Source organism: Podarcis cretensis (assembly GCF_951804945.1).
Source record: "Podarcis cretensis genome assembly, chromosome: Z".
NCBI lineage: Eukaryota > Metazoa > Chordata > Lepidosauria > Squamata > Lacertidae > Podarcis > Podarcis cretensis.
In genome coordinates, this window is record NC_137184.1 from 40,508,718 (window position 1) to 40,526,260 (window position 17,543).

The window sequence follows — 17,543 nt, forward strand, 5'->3', positions numbered from 1 at the left end:
GAGCTTCGGTTTGTTGGCTCTCATCCAGTCCATTACTGAGGCAAGACCCTGGTCCAGCACTTCCACTGTCTCACTTGCAGATGTAAAGGAGAACTAGAGCTGAGTGTCATCAGCATACTGCTGACAACGTACTCCAAACCTCCAGATAACCCCACCCAGTGGTTTCATGTAGATGTTAAACAACATGGGGGACAGGAATGAGCCCTGCGGACCCCCACATTGAAGGTTCCATGGGGCTGAAAAGCATTCCCCAAGAAATTAATTTTTCCATGGAGAACATTTGTGCAAGCACTCCCCCTAATGGTAAAAAATGGAACTAGAATTGCAACAATAATTTCAAGACTCAACTATTTTTAAGCACTTCAAAGTACAGTGGTACCTCGGATTACAGGCGCTTCAGGTTACAGACACTTCTGATTACAGACTCTGCTAACCCAGAAATAGTACCTCGGGTTAAGAACTTTGCTTCAGGATGAGAACAGAAATTGTGCGGTGGTGGCGGGCGGCACCGGGAGGCCCCATTAGCTAAAGTGGTGCCTCAGGTTAAGAACACTTTCAGGTTAAGAATGGACCTCCAGAACGGATTGCATTCTTAAACTCAGGTACCACTGTACTAGCAGATAAATAAATACCACTCCGGAAGGAAGGTAAACGGTGTTCCCGTGCGCTGCTCTGGTTTTAGCCAGAAGCAGCTTAGTCATGCTGGCCACGTGACCTAGAAATACTGTCTGTGGACAAACGCCGGCTTCCTTGGCTCATAGAGCGAGATGAGCGCTGCAACCCCAGAGTCGTTCATGACTGGACTTAACTGTCAGGGGTCCTCTACCTTTTTTATTTTTCACACTATTTCATGGCATTTACAGAGGCCGAGTAAAGGGACTGTCCAAATACGGATTTTAGAATTCTTCAAAAGTGTTAACCTATATTCTTGGTGTGACAAAATAGACGTGTGGCTATAGCTCTGTCTTTAACTTTCCTGGGTATAGCCAGGATTTTTGTGGGGTGGGGTGGGGAGCCAAGTTGCTGATTTTTTCTTATGATATCAAAGTTGTTGAGCTTGGAGAAAATACCTATGAAGAGGACATTACACATGGCATTATTATATAGTTTAATTATCTTTTATATTTATATATTTAATTGCACCTTTTCCCCTGAGGGAACTCAAGCACAGAAAAAGCTATCATTAAAAAGCAATGAAATATTTATAGAATTAAAACGATATACATATGTAAAATCTGTCTTGTATTTTGGTCCTGGAACAACCTGGCCACCAAATTCTGCACCAATTGAAGTTTCCAAACCTTCTTCAGAGGCAGCTTCACCTCTAACACATTGCAGTAATCTAACCGAGAGGTTACCAGAGCATAGACAACAATCGTTAGGCCATCCCTGTCCAGACAGGGGCATAGCTGGGCCACCAGCCAAAGCTGATGGAAGGCGCTCTGGGCCACTGAGGCCACAAGTGCCTTGAGCGACAGCAAAGGATCCAGGAGTGCCCCCCCAAGCTGTGAACCTGCTCCTTCAGAGGAAGTGTAACCCCATCATGAGCAGGCGATCTCCCACATATCAGGTCTAGGGAACGACCCACTAACAGTGTTTCAGTCTAATCTGGATTGAGCTTCAGTTTGTTGGCTCTCATCCAGTGCATTTCTGAGGCAAGACCCTGGTCCAGCACTTCCACTGTCTCACCTGCAGATGTAAAGGAGAACTAGAGCTGAGGGTCATCAGCATACTGCTGACAACGTACTCCAAACCTCCAGATAACCCCACCCAGTGGTTTCATGTAGACGTTAAACAACATGGGGGGTAGGATTGAGCCCTGCGGACCCCCACATTGAAGGTTCCATGGGGCTGAAAAGCATTCCCCAAGTACAGTGGTACCTCTGGTTACAGACACTTCAGGTTACAGACTCTGCTAACCCAGAAACAGTACCTCGGGTTAAGAACTTTGCTTCAGGATGAGAACAGAAATTGTGCAGTGGCGGTGCAGCAGCAGCGGGAGGCCCCATTAGCTAAAGTGGTACCCCAGGTTAAGAACAGTCTCGGGTTAAGAACGGACCTCCATAACGAATTAAATTCTTAACCCGAGGTACCACTGTAATTACCTTTAATTCTTCCGTGGAGAACATTTGTGCAAGCACTCCCCCTTATGGTAAAAAATGGAACTAGAATTGCAACAATAATTTTAAGACTCAACTATTTTTAAGCACATCGAAGTACTAGTAGATAAATAAGTATATGTGGACTGTCCCTGGATCAACTGACTTTTCTTCCTTAAATTCTCAAAGCTCTTAACTTGGCTTAAGACTGTCCTATTATCTAGCCAGATGTTTAACTGAGAATCAGTCACAGTCATTCCACTGAATATGAGAGGCACCTGTGTTTAGGCTCATTATTCCAGGACTTCTAACAAGTTCCCACGCAACCCACAAGCCAATCCTAAAGAGACTATATCACACCACCACTGGAAAAAACCAACTTCAAATCAGGAACCAGCATAGTAACCAGGCAAGAAAGGATCTGCCAATTATGGTTCTTGCAGTTTCTCATTTTTCCAATCTTAAATGCAGTTCTTCACATTATGCAGGAATTTGAATTAAAACAAAACTCATGAAAATGCATCAGTACTTTAGTGTGAAGTTTCCCTTATAAACACATTTTTACATGCAGTCTTGACTTAGGTACACATGTTGGCAAGTAACTTCCCCAAATGTAATGCAGTTTTGTATATTATTTTTACCAATATATCCATTTTTATGCACACTTCTTCAATTGAAATAAGTGCAACTCACTATTTTAATTACAAAGCAGATTTCATTTCATTTCATTTCATTTACTGTATTTATTGAATGAATTTATATACCGCCCTATACCTGGGGGTCCCAGGGCAGTTCAAGGAATAAAATCAAGATATAAAACCACAAAATATATAATAAAAAGAAAAACAACAACTCAATAGTGAGCCCCCCCCCAAAAAAAACACATTTTAAAAGGGCACAGTATGTAAATCAGATCAACCAAAGGACTAGTTAAAAAGGAATGTTTTTGCCTGGCGCCTAAAGGTGTATAATGAAGGCGCCAGGCAAACTTCCCTGGGGAGAGCATTCCGCAGACAGGGAGCCACTGCAGAGAAGGCCCTGTTCTCATGTTGCCACCCTCCAGACCTCTCAAGGAGGAGGCACACAAAGGAGGACCTCAGAAGATGATCTCAGGGTCCGGGTAGGTTCAGATGGAAAGAGGCAGTCCTGAGCCATTTAAGGCTTTATAGGTCAAAACCAGCACTTTGAATTGGGCCCGGAAACTAATTGGTAGCCAGTGTAGTCGGACCAGGATCGGTGTAATATGCTCAAACTGTCTTGTTCTGATGAGCAACCTGACAGCTGAATTCTGCACCAGCTGAAATTTCCAAACCGTCCTCAGAGGCAGCCCCACGTATAACACATTGGAGTAATCTAACCTTGAGGTTATCAGAGCACGGACAACAGTAGTTAGGCATCCCTGTCCAGACAGGGGCGTTGCTGGGCCACCAGCCCAAGCTGATGGAAGGCGCTCTGGGCCACTGAGGCCACCTGAGCCTTGAGTCACAGCAAAGGAACCAGGAGTGCCCCCAAGCTGTGAATCTGCTTCTTCAGGGGAAGTGTAACCCCATCAAGAGCAGGCGACCTTCCAGCCATCAGGTCTGGGGAACCACCCACTAACAGTGCTTCAGTCTAATCTGGATTGAGCTTCAGTTTGTTGGCTCTCATCCAGTCCATTACTGAGGCAAGACCCTGGTCCAGCACTTCCACTGTCTCACCTGCAGATATAAAGGAGAACTAGAGCTGAGTGTCATCAGCATACTGCTGACAATGTACTCCAAACCTCCAGATAACCCCACCCAGTGGTTTCATGTAGATGTTAAACAACATGGGGGACAGGAATGAGCCCTGCGGAACCCCACATTGAAGGTTCCATGGGGCTGAAAAGCATTGCCCAAGAAATTAATTCTTCCGTGGTGAACATTTGTGCAAGCACTCCCCCTTATGGTAAAAAATGGAACTAGAATTGCAACAATAATTTTAAGACTCAACTATTTTTAAGCACATCAAAGTACAGTGGTACCTAGGATTACAGACGCTTCAGGTTACAGACACTTCAGGTTACAGACTCTGCTAACCCAGAAATAGTGCTTCAGGTTAAGAACTTTGCTCAGGACGAGAACAGAAATCGTGTGATGGCGGCACAGTGGCAGTGAGAGGCCCCATTAGCTAAAGTGGCACCTCAGGTTAAGAACAGAGACAGATTAAGAATGGACCTCCAGAACGAATTAAATTCTTAACCTAAGGTACCACTGTACTAGCAGATAAATAGGTACCACTCCAGCAGGAAGGTAAACAGTGTTTCTGTGCACTATTCTGGCTTCACCAGAAGTGGCTTACGCATGCTGGCCACATGACCTGGAAAAACTGTCTGAGGACAAACGCCGGCTCCCTCGGCGCATAGAGCAAGATGAGCGCCGCAACCCCAGAGTCGTTTACAACTGGACCTAACTCTCACAGGTCCTCTACCTTTTTTTTTTTACTCTATTTAATGCTTTTACGTAGGCCGAGTAAAGGGACTGTCTGAATACGGATTTTAGAATGAATTTCTGCAGCCAAATTGCCTTTTTTGTGCAGCCTGGGCAGGAGCACTCACCATAAAGAAAAAGAGGTTGGAATAGGCCAATATATATGTGGACTGTCCCTGGATCAACTGACTTTTCTTCCTTAAATTCTCAAAGCTCTTAACTTGGCTTAAGACTGTCCTATTATCTAGCCAGATATTTAACTGAGAATCAGTCACAGTCATTCCACTGAATATGAGAGGCACCTGTGTTTAGGCTCATTATTCCAGGACTTCTAACAAGTTCCCACGCAACCCACAAGCCAATCCTAAAGAGACTATATCACACCACCACTGGAAAAAACCAACATCAAATCAGGAGCCAGCATAGTAACCAGGCAAGAAAGGATCTGCCAATTATGGTTCTTGCAGTTTCTCATTTTTCCAATCTTAAATGCAGTTCTTCACATTATGCAGGAATTTGAATTAAAACAAAACTCATGAAAATGCATCAGTACTTTAGTGTGAAGTTTCCCTTATAAACACATTTTTACATGCAGTCTTGACTTAGGTACACATGTTGGCAAGTAACTTCCCCAAATGTAATGCAGTTTTGTATATTATTTTTACCAATATATCCATTTTTATGCACACTTCTTCAATTGAAATAAGTGCAACTCACTATTTTAATTACAAAGCAGATTTCATTTCATTTCATTTCATTTACTGTATTTATTGAATGAATTTATATTCCCAGGGCAGTTCAAGGAATAAAATCAAGATATAAAACCACAAAATATATAATAAAAAGAAAAACAACAACTCAATAGTGAGCCCCCCCAAAAAAAAACACATTTTAAAAGGGCACAGTATGTAAATCAGATCAACCAAAGGACTAGTTAAAAAGGAATGTTTTTGCCTGCCGCCTAAAGGTGTATAATGAAGGCGCCAGGCAAACTTCCCTGGGGAGAGCATTCCGCAGACAGGGAGCCACTGCAGAGAAGGCCCTGTTCTCGTGTTGCCACCCTCCGGACCTCTCAAGGAGGAAGAACACAAAGGAGGGCCTCAGATTATGATATAAGGGTGTGGGATATAAGGGTTCATATGGAGAGAGGTAGACCTTGAGGTATTGTGGTCCTGAGCCGCTGAAGGCTTTATAGGTCAAAACCAGCGCTTTGAATTGGGCCTGGAAACCCATTGGTAGCCAGTGCAGTCGGACCACTATTGGTGTAATATATTCAAACTGCATTGTTCCAGTGAACAACCTAGCCGCTGTTATCTGCACCAGCTGAAGTTTCCAAATCATCCTCAGAGGCAGCTTCATCTCTAACACATTGCAGTAATCTAACCGAGAGGTTACCAGAGCATAGACAACAGTAGTTAGCCTATCCCTGTCCAGATAGGGGCGTAGCTGGGCCACCAGCCAAAGCTGATGGAAGGCGCTCTGGGCCACTGAGGCCACCTGAGCCTCAAGTGACAGCAAAGAATCCAGGAGTGCCCCCAAGCTGTGAACCTGCTTCTTCAGGGGAAATGTAACCCCATCAAGAGCAGGCGACCTTCCAGCCATCAGGTCTAGGGAACCAACCACTAACAGTGCCCCAGTCTTATCAGGATTGAGCTTCGGTTTGTTGGCTCTCATCCAGTCCATTACTGAGGCAAGACCCTGGTCCAGCACTTCCACTGTCTCACCTGCAGATGTAAAGGAGAACTAGAGCTGAGTGTCATCAGCATACTGCTGACAATGTACTCCAAACCTCCAGATAACCCCACCCAGTGGTTTCATGTAGATGTTAAACAACATGGGGGACAGGAATGAGCCCTGCGGAACCCCACATTGAAGGTTCCATGGGGCTGAAAAGCATTCCCCAAGAAATTAATTCTTCCATGGAGAACATTTGTGCAAGCACTCCCCCTTATGGTAAAAAATGGAACTAGAATTGCAACAATAATTTCAAGACTCAACTATTTTTAAGCACTTCAAAGTACAGTGGTACCTCGGATTACAGGCGCTTCAGGTTACAGACACTTCTGATTACAGACTCTGCTAACCCAGAAATAGTACCTCGGGTTAAGAACTTTGCTTCAGGATGAGAACAGAAATTGTGCGGTGGTGGCGGGCGGCACCGGGAGGCCCCATTAGCTAAAGTGGTGCCTCAGGTTAAGAACACTTTCAGGTTAAGAATGGACCTCCAGAACGGATTGCATTCTTAAACTCAGGTACCACTGTACTAGCAGATAAATAAATACCACTCCGGAAGGAAGGTAAACGGTGTTCCCGTGCGCTGCTCTGGTTTTAGCCAGAAGCAGCTTAGTCATGCTGGCCACGTGACCTAGAAATACTGTCTGTGGACAAACGCCGGCTTCCTTGGCTCATAGAGCGAGATGAGCGCTGCAACCCCAGAGTCGTTCATGACTGGACTTAACTGTCAGGGGTCCTCTACCTTTTTTATTTTTCACACTATTTCATGGCATTTACAGAGGCCGAGTAAAGGGACTGTCCAAATACGGATTTTAGAATTCTTCAAAAGTGTTAACCTATATTCTTGGTGTGACAAAATAGACGTGTGGCTATAGCTCTGTCTTTAACTTTCCTGGGTATAGCCAGGATTTTTGTGGGGTGGGGTGGGGAGCCAAGTTGCTGATTTTTTCTTATGATATCAAAGTTGTTGAGCTTGGAGAAAATACCTATGAAGAGGACATTACACATGGCATTATTATATAGTTTAATTATCTTTTATATTTATATATTTAATTGCACCTTTTCCCCTGAGGGAACTCAAGCACAGAAAAAGCTATCATTAAAAAGCAATGAAATATTTATAGAATTAAAACGATATACATATGTAAAATCTGTCTTGTATTTTGGTCCTGGAACAACCTGGCCACCAAATTCTGCACCAATTGAAGTTTCCAAACCTTCTTCAGAGGCAGCTTCACCTCTAACACATTGCAGTAATCTAACCGAGAGGTTACCAGAGCATAGACAACAATCGTTAGGCCATCCCTGTCCAGACAGGGGCATAGCTGGGCCACCAGCCAAAGCTGATGGAAGGCGCTCTGGGCCACTGAGGCCACAAGTGCCTTGAGCGACAGCAAAGGATCCAGGAGTGCCCCCCCAAGCTGTGAACCTGCTCCTTCAGAGGAAGTGTAACCCCATCATGAGCAGGCGATCTCCCACATATCAGGTCTAGGGAACGACCCACTAACAGTGTTTCAGTCTAATCTGGATTGAGCTTCAGTTTGTTGGCTCTCATCCAGTGCATTTCTGAGGCAAGACCCTGGTCCAGCACTTCCACTGTCTCACCTGCAGATGTAAAGGAGAACTAGAGCTGAGGGTCATCAGCATACTGCTGACAACGTACTCCAAACCTCCAGATAACCCCACCCAGTGGTTTCATGTAGACGTTAAACAACATGGGGGGTAGGATTGAGCCCTGCGGACCCCCACATTGAAGGTTCCATGGGGCTGAAAAGCATTCCCCAAGTACAGTGGTACCTCTGGTTACAGACACTTCAGGTTACAGACTCTGCTAACCCAGAAACAGTACCTCGGGTTAAGAACTTTGCTTCAGGATGAGAACAGAAATTGTGCAGTGGCGGTGCAGCAGCAGCGGGAGGCCCCATTAGCTAAAGTGGTACCCCAGGTTAAGAACAGTCTCGGGTTAAGAACGGACCTCCATAACGAATTAAATTCTTAACCCGAGGTACCACTGTAATTACCTTTAATTCTTCCGTGGAGAACATTTGTGCAAGCACTCCCCCTTATGGTAAAAAATGGAACTAGAATTGCAACAATAATTTTAAGACTCAACGATTTTTAAGCACATCAAAGTACAGTGGTACCTCGGATTACAGATGCTTAAGGTTACAGACACTTCAGGTTACAGACTCCGCTAACCCAGAAATAGTACCTCGGGTTAAAAACTTTGCTTCAGAATGAGAACAGAAATGGTGTTCCGGAGCCCCTTTTGCAACTGGAGCAGAAGGCAACCCGCATCTGTGCGTCTCTGGGTCGCGATTCACCGCTACTGTCCCTGTGTGGGATGTCATTCTGAGCATCTACGCATGCGCAAATGGCAAAACCGGGAAGTAACCCGTTCCGGTACTTCCGTGTCACCGCGGGACGCAACCTAAAAAGATTTAACCCGAAGTGCATTTAACCCGAGGTATGACTGTAATTAATTCTTCCATGGTGAACATTTGTGCAAGGACTCCCCCTTATGGTAAAAAATGGAACTAGAATTGCAACAATAATTTTAAGACTCAACTATTTTTAAGCACATCGAAGTACTAGTAGATAAATAAGTATATGTGGACTGTCCCTGGATCAACTGACTTTTCTTCCTTAAATTCTCAAAGCTCTTAACTTGGCTTAAGACTGTCCTATTATCTAGCCAGATGTTTAACTGAGAATCAGTCACAGTCAGTCCATTGAATATGAGAGGCACCTGTGTTTAGGCTCATTATTCCAGGACTTCTAACAAGTTCCCACGCAACCCACAAGCCAATCCTAAAGAGACTATATCACACCACCACTGGAAAAAAACAACTTCAAATCAGGAACCAGCATAGTAACCAGGCAAGAAAGGATCTGCCAATTATGGTTCTTGCAGTTTCTCATTTTTCCAATCTTAAATGCAGTTCTTCACATTATGCAGGAATTTGAATTAAAACAAAATTCATGAAAATGCATCAGTACTTTAGTGTGAAGTTTCCCTTATAAACACATTTTTACATGCAGTCTTGACTTAGGTACACATGTTGGCAAGTAACTTCCCCAAATGTAATGCAGTTTTGTATGTTATTTTTACCAATATATCCATTTTGATGCATGCTTCTTCAATTGAAATAAGTGCAACTCACTATTTTAATTACAAAGCAGATTTCATTTCATTTCATTTCATTTACTGTATTTATTGAATGAATTTATATACCGCCCTATACCTGGGGGCCTCAGGGCAGTTCAAGGAATAAAATCAAGATATAAAACCACAAAATATATAATAAAAAGAAAAACAACAACTCAATAGCGCCCCCCCCCACAAAAAAACCATTTTAAAAGGGCATAGTATGTAAATCAGATCAACCAAAGGACTAGTTAAAAATGAATGTTTTTGCCTGGCGCCTAAAGGTGTATAATGAAGGCAGCAGGCGAACATCCCTGGGGAGAGCATTCCATGAACAGGGAGCCACTGCAGAGAAGGCCCTGTTCTCATGTTGCCACCCTCCAGACCTCTCAAGGAGGAGGCACACAAAGGAGGACCTCAGAAGATGATCTCAGGGTCCGGGTAGGTTCAGATGGAAAGAGGCGGTCCTGAGCCATTTAAGGCTTTATAGGTCAAAACCAGCACTTTGAATTGGGCCCGGAAACTAATTGGTAGCCAGTGTAGTCGGACCAGGATCGGTGTAATATGCTCAAACTGTCTTGTTCTGATGAGCAACCTGACAGCTGAATTCTGCACCAGCTGAAATTTCCAAACCGTCCTCAGAGGCAGCCCCACGTATAACACATTGCAGTAATCTAACCTTGAGGTTATCAGAGCACGGACAACAGTAGTTAGGCATCCCTGTCCAGACAGGGGCGTTGCTGGGCCACCAGCCCAAGCTGATGGAAGGCGCTCTGGGCCACTGAGGCCACCTGAGCCTTGAGTCACAGCAAAGGAACCAGGAGTGCCCCCAAGCTGTGAATCTGCTTCTTCAGGGGAAGTGTAACCCCATCAAGAGCAGGCGACCTTCCAGCCATCAGGTCTGGGGAACCACCCACTAACAGTGCTTCAGTCTAATCTGGATTGAGCTTCAGTTTGTTGGCTCTCATCCAGTCCATTACTGAGGCAAGACCCTGGTCCAGCACTTCCACTGTCTCACCTGCAGATGTAAAGGAGAACTAGAGCTGAGTGTCATCAGCATACTGCTGACAACGTACTCCAAACCTCCAGATAACCCCACCCAGTGGTTTCATGTAGATGTTAAACAACATGGGGGACAGGAATGAGCCCTGCGGAACCCCACATTGAAGGTTCCATGGGGCTGAAAAGCATTCCCCAAGAAATTAATTCTTCCGTGGTGAACATTTGTGCAAGCACTCCCCCTTATGGTAAAAAATGGAACTAGAATTGCAACAATAATTTTAAGACTCAACTATTTTTAAGCACATCAAAGTACAGTGGTACCTAGGATTACAGACGCTTCAGGTTACAGACACTTCAGGTTACAGACTCTGCTAACCCAGAAATAGTGCTTCAGGTTAAGAACTTTGCTCAGGACGAGAACAGAAATCGTGTGATGGCGGCACAGTGGCAGTGGGAGGCCCCGTTAGCTAAAGTGGCACCTCAGGTTAAGAACAGAGACAGATTAAGAATGGACCTCCAGAACGAATTAAATTCTTAACCTAAGGTACCACTGTACTAGCAGATAAATAGGTACCACTCCAGCAGGAAGGTAAACAGTGTTTCTGTGCACTATTCTGGCTTCACCAGAAGTGGCTTACGCATGCTGGCCACATGACCTGGAAAAACTGTCTGAGGACAAACGCCGGCTCCCTCGGCGCATAGAGCAAGATGAGCGCCGCAACCCCAGAGTCGTTTACAACTGGACCTAACTCTCACAGGTCCTCTACCTTTTTTTATTTTTCGCTCTATTTAATGCTTTTACGTAGGCCGAGTAAAGGGACTGTCTGAATACGGATTTTAGAATGAATTTCTGCAGCCAAATTGCCTTTTTTGTGCAGCCTGGGCAGGAGCACTCACCATAAAGAAAAAGAGGTTGGAATAGGCCAATATATATGTGGACTGTCCCTGGATCAACTGACTTTTCTTCCTTAAATTCTCAAAGCTCTTAACTTGGCTTAAGACTGTCCTATTATCTAGCCAGATATTTAACTGAGAATCAGTCACAGTCATTCCATTGAATATGAGAGGCACCTGTGTTTAGGCTCATTATTCCAGGACTTCTAACAAGTTCCCACGCAACCCACAAGCCAATCCTAAAGAGACTATATCACACCACCACTGGAAAAAACCAACATCAAATCAGGAACCAGCATAGTAACCAGGCAAGAAAGGATCTGCCAATTATGGTTCTTGCAGTTTCTCATTTTTCCAATCTTAAATGCAGTTCTCCACATTATGCAGGAATTTGAATTAAAACAAAACTCATGAAAATGCATCAGTACTTTAGTGTGAAGTTTCCCTTATAAACACATTTTTACATGCAGTCTTGACTTAGGTACACATGTTGGCAAGTAACTTCCCCAAATGTAATGCAGTTTTGTATATTATTTTTACCAATATATCCATTTTTATGCACACTTCTTCAATTGAAATAAGTGCAACTCACTATTTTAATTACAAAGCAGATTTCATTTCATTTCATTTCATTTACTGTATTTATTGAATGAATTTATATACCGCCCTATACCTGGGGGTCCCAGGGCAGTTCAAGGAATAAAATCAAGATATAAAACCACAAAATATATAATAAAAAGAAAAACAACAACTCAATAGTGAGCCCCCCCCAAAAAAAACACATTTTAAAAGGGCACAGTATGTAAATCAGATCAACCAAAGGACTAGTTAAAAAGGAATGTTTTTGCCTGCCGCCTAAAGGTGTATAATGAAGGTGCCAGGCAAACTTCCCTGGGGAGAGCATTCCGCAGACAGGGAGCCACTGCAGAGACGGCCCTGTTCTCGTGTTGCCACCCTCCGGACCTCTCAAGGAGAAGAACACGAAGGAGGGCCTCAGATTATGATATAAGGGTGTGGGATATAAGGGTTCATATGGAGAGAGGTGGACCTTGAGGTATTGTGGTCCTGAGCCGCTGAAGGCTTTATAGGTCAAAACCAGCGCTTTGAATTGGGCCTGGAAACCCATTGGTAGCCAGTGCAGTCGGACCACTATTGGTGTAATATATTCAAACCGTCTTGTTCCAGTGAACAACCTAGCCGCTGTTATCTGCACCAGCTGAAGTTTCCAAATCATCCTCAGAGGCAGCTTCATCTCTAACACATTGCAGTAATCTAACCGAGAGGTTACCAGAGCATAGACAACAGTAGTTAGCCTATCCCTGTCCAGATAGGGGCGTAGCTGGGCCACCAGCCCAAGCTGATGGAAGGCGCTCTGGGCCACTGAGGCCACCTGAGCCTCAAGTGACAGCAAAGAATCCAGGAGTGCCCCCAAGCTGTGAACCTGCTTCTTCAGGGGAAATGTAACCCCATCAAGAGCAGGCGACCTTCCAGCCATCAGGTCTAGGGAACCAACCACTAACAGTGCCCCAGTCTTATCAGGATTGAGCTTCAGTTTCTTGGCTCTCATCCAGTCCATTACTGAGGCAAGACCCTGGTCCAGCACTTCCACTGTCTCACCTGCAGATGTAAAGGAGAACTAGAGCTGAGTGTCATCAGCATACTGCTGACAATGTACTCCAAACCTCTGGATAACTCTACCCAGCAGTTTCAGGTAGATGTTAAACAACATAGGGAATAGTACTGAGCCCTGAGGAACCCCACATTGAAAGTTTCACAGGGCTAAAAAGCATTCCTCAGGTAATTAATTTTTCCATGGTGAACATTTGTGCAAGCACTCCCCCTTATGGTACAAAATGGATCTAGAATTGCAACAATAATTTTTAGACTCAACTACAGTGGTACCTCAGGTTACATACGCTTCAGGTTAAAGACTCCTCTAACCCAAACATAGTGCTTCAGGTTAAGAACTTTGCTTCAGGAAGAGAACAGAAATCGGGCTCCGGTGGCATGGCAGCAGCAGGAGGCCCCATTAGCTAAAGTGGTGCTTCAGGTTAAGAACAGTTTCAGGTTAAGTATGGACCTCCGGAACGAATCAAGTACTTAACCTGAGGTACCACTGTATTTTTAAGCACATCAAAGTACAGTGGTACCTCGGATTACAGATGCTTCAGGTTACAGACACTTCAGGTTACAGACTCCGCTAACCCAGAAATAGTGCCTCGGGTTAAGAACTTTGCTACAGGATGAGAACAGAAATCGCGCAATGGCGGCGCAGCAGCAGCGGGAGGCCCCATTAGCTAAAGTGGTACCTCAGGTTCAGAACAGTTACAGGTTAAGAATAAACCTCCAAAACGAATTTCGTTCTTAACCTCAGGTACCACTGTACTAGCAGATAAATAAGTACCACTCCGGTGGGAAGGTAAACCGTGTTCCCATGTGCTGCTCTGGTTTCGCCAGAAGCGGCTTAGTCATGCTGGCCACATGACCCGGAAAAATGTCTGGACATAGAGCGAGATGACCGCTGCAACCCCAGAGTTGTTCGCGATTGGACTTAACTGTCAGGGGTCCTCTACCTTCTTAATTTTTCACACTATTTCATGGCATTTACACAGGCCGAGTAAAGGGACTGTCCGAATACGGATTTTAGAATTCTTCTAAAGTGTTAACCTTTTATCTTGGTGTGACAAAATAAACGTGTGGCTATAGCTCTGTCTTTCACTTTCCTGGGTATAGGCAGGATTTTAGGGGGGGGGCAGCCAAAGTTGCTGAATTTTTTTTAGGATATCAAAGTTGTTGAGCCTGGAGATCCCAGGGAAAAATACCTGTGAAGAGGACATGACAGAGGGCATTATTATAGTTTCATAATCTTTTACATTTGTTTATTAAACTGCACCTTTTCCCCTGATGGAACTCAAGAACAGAAAAAGCTATCATTAAAAAGCAATTAAATATTAATATAATTAAAACTATATACATATATAAAATCTGTTTTGTATTTTGCTCCTGGAACAACCTGGCCACCAAATTCTGCACCAGTTGGAGTTACCAAAGCGTCCTCAGAGGCAACTTCACCTCTAACACATTGCAGTAATCTAACCGAGAGGTTACCAGAGCATAGACAACAGTAGTTAGGCCATCCCTGTCCAGACAGGGGCATAGCTGGGCCACCAGCCAAAGCTGATGGAAGGCGCTCTGGGCCACTGCTGTGAACCTGCTTCTTCAGGGGAAGCGTAACCCCATCAAGAGCAGGCAACCTCCCACACATCAGGTCTAGGGAACCACCCACTAACAGTGCTTCAGTATAATCTGGAATGAGCTTCAGTTTGTTGGCTCTCATCCAGTCCATTACTGAGGCAAGACCCTGGTCCAGCACTTCCACTGTCTCACCTGCAGATGTAAAGGAGAACTAGAGCTGAGTGTCATCAGCATACTGCTGACAACGTACTCCAAACCTCCGGAGCCCCATTCGCAACCTGAGCAGAATGCAACCCGCGCCTGCGCATCGCAATTCACTGCTTCTGTGCCTGTGTGTGATGTCATTTTGAGCATCTGCGCATGCGTGAACGGCGAAACCCAGAAGTAACCCATTCCAGTACTTCTGGGTCGCTGCGGAACGCAACCTGAAAAGATTTAACCCCAAGTGTCTTTAATCTGACTGTAATTAATTTGTCCATTGTGAACATTTGTGCAAGCACTCCCACTTATGGAAAAAATGGAACTAGAATTGCAACAATAATTTTAAGACTCAACTATTTTTAAGGACATCAGAGTACTAACAGATAGATAGGTATTGGTCCGGCAGGAAGGTATATGGCATTTCCATGCGCTGCTTTGGTTTCGTCAGAAGCGGCTTAGTCATGCTGGCCACATAACCTGGAAAAACTGTCTGCGTACAAACACCAGCTCCCTCAGCCAGTAAAGAGAGATAAGCACCGCAACCCCAGAGTCGTTCATGACTGAACTGTCAGGGGTCCTTTACCTTTTTTTTCTTCACACTATTTCATGGCATTTACACAGACCTAGTAAAGGGACTGTCCGAATATGGATTTTAGAATTCTTCTAAAGTGTTAACCTTTATTCTTGGTGTGACAAAATAAATGTGTGGCTATAGCTCTGTCTTTCACTTTCCTGGGTATAGCCAGGATTTTTTTGGGGGGGGGGCAGACAAAGTTGCTGAATTTTTTTTAGGATATCAGAGTTGTTGAGCTTGGGGATCACAGGGAAAAATATCTGTGAAGAGGCCATTACAGGGGGCATTGTTATATAGTTTTATTATCTTTTATATTTATTTATTAAATTGCACCTTTTCCCCTGACGGAATTCAAGAACAGAAAAAGCTATCATTGAAAAGCAATTAAATATTAATAGAATTAAAACTATATACATATGTAAAATCTGACTTGTATTTTGCTCCTGGAACAACCTGGCCACCAAATTCTGCACCAGTTGGAGTTACCAAAGCGTCCTCAGAGGCAACTTCACCTCTAACACATTGCAGTAATCTAACTTTGAGGTTGCCAGAGCATAGACAACTGCATCAAGAGCAGACGATCTCCCACCCATCTGGTCTAGGGAACCACCCACTAACAGTGTCCCAGTCTAATCTGGATTGAGCTTCAGTTTGTTGGGTCTCATCCAGTCCATTACTGAGGCAAAACCCTGGTCCAGCACTTCCACTGTCTCACCTGCAGATGTAAAGGAGAACTAGAGCTGAGTGACATCAGCATACTGCTGACAACGTACTCCAAACCTCTGGATAACCCCACCCAGTGGTTTCATGTAGAGGTTAAACAACATAGGGGATAGGATTGAGCCCTGCAGAACCCCACATTGAAGGTTCCACAGGGCTGAAAAGCATTCCCCAAGTAACACCCTCTGGGAACGACCATCCAAGTAGGACTGGAACCACCGCAAAGCGGTGCCACCCAGCCCCAGTTCAGAGTCACTCAAGAAGGATACCATGGTTGATGGTATTGAAAGCCGCTAAGAGGTTGAGAGCAATTAACAGGGACATGCTTCCCTTGTCTCTCTCTCTCCACAAAGGTCACCATACAGGGTAACCAAAGCAGTTTCTGTGGCAAAACCAGGCCAAACCCTGTTCCAGGAAATCAGTTTCTTCCACCAAAAGTGCCTGGATCTGGTCTGTGACCACTCACTCCAGAACCTTGCCCAGGAAAGGGGGCTAAGCAACTGGCCGGCACATTGCAACAAACAGAAACATGCAAGTAAAATTATACCACCCAGTTTATAAGAAGTGTAATAAACTGTTTTAATGGCAAAACTGATTAACAATATTTCCTGTGGCCATCACATTAACTAGTCAGTTTCACATCGCAGCGCTGGAAGCAATCCGCAAGAAACTTAAGCAGTTAAGATAGAAGCACAAAAGCAGTAACAGTAAGATGTCCTGCTGTCAGGAGCAACTGATGGGAGCGTGAGGAAAGGGCCACGCAGAGCCTACGACCAAGCTCACTTCAGGATCGCTGGAAGGAGGTTAAGCTAACCAGCGCCTAAGCAGGATAAGCTCTCAAAGGCAAGAACTCGTTCCCTATTTCCACCCCTCTACCTGGCCTGCCGGCAAAGCGTTTGTTTACCTTTGAGGAGTTTGCGAAAGGTTTCCTTGTCCAGCTCCCGAACGCTCCTGGCCATCGCTTCCACCTCTGCGGGTATCCGAGCCCCCAGAAAGCTGACCCTGCTGAGGTTAGTCTCGAGTCCCGAGTGCTGGTAATGGGGTAACAGGGCCTTCGCAATCGCAGCCATGGCAGCAGGAGCCCCCTCTGCAAGGCTTTGCAAAAACGAAAGAGAAAAAAAATGCAGGCCCGGCTGTCAAGTCACGTGACTCTCCTCTTCCCGGGGAACGTTCTATTTCATTCGAGCGCCCCCTAATGGCCCAAAGTCCGAAATGAAGGATGGGAGAAAGCTTGTTCTGGAGCGCAGAATTCGAACCAATGGCAAGGCAGGAGATTCCGACGAAACATCAGGAATAACCTTCTGTCAGTGAGAGCTGTTTGACGGTGCAACAGACTCCCACGAGAGGAGGTGGCCTCTGCTTCCTTGTAGGTTGGGTGGCCATCTGTCCTGGATGGTATAGTTGAGATCCCTGCATTCCGCGGGGTTAGACTACAGGACCTTTGGTGTCCCTTCCGACTTTATGATTCTGTGATTCTATGAATTTGACTGTCTTCGGGAAGTAAAGGATAAAAGCTCGCGCCCCGACAA

The 17,543-nt window shown here is 44.9% G+C and overlaps 1 protein-coding gene across 1 annotated transcript in view; it reads right to left on the reverse strand.

Moving 5' to 3' along the window:
- Positions 1-17,163, reverse strand: part of COMMD5 (COMM domain containing 5) — a 43,962-nt gene extending 26,799 nt beyond the window's left edge. The window contains exon 1 of the mRNA XM_079962940.1: positions 16,919-17,163. Coding sequence (XP_079819066.1) covers positions 16,919-17,084 — 166 coding nt within the window. The 5' untranslated portion in view covers positions 17,085-17,163. The remainder of the gene's footprint in view (positions 1-16,918) is intronic.
- Between the last annotated feature and the right edge of the window lie 380 nt (positions 17,164-17,543).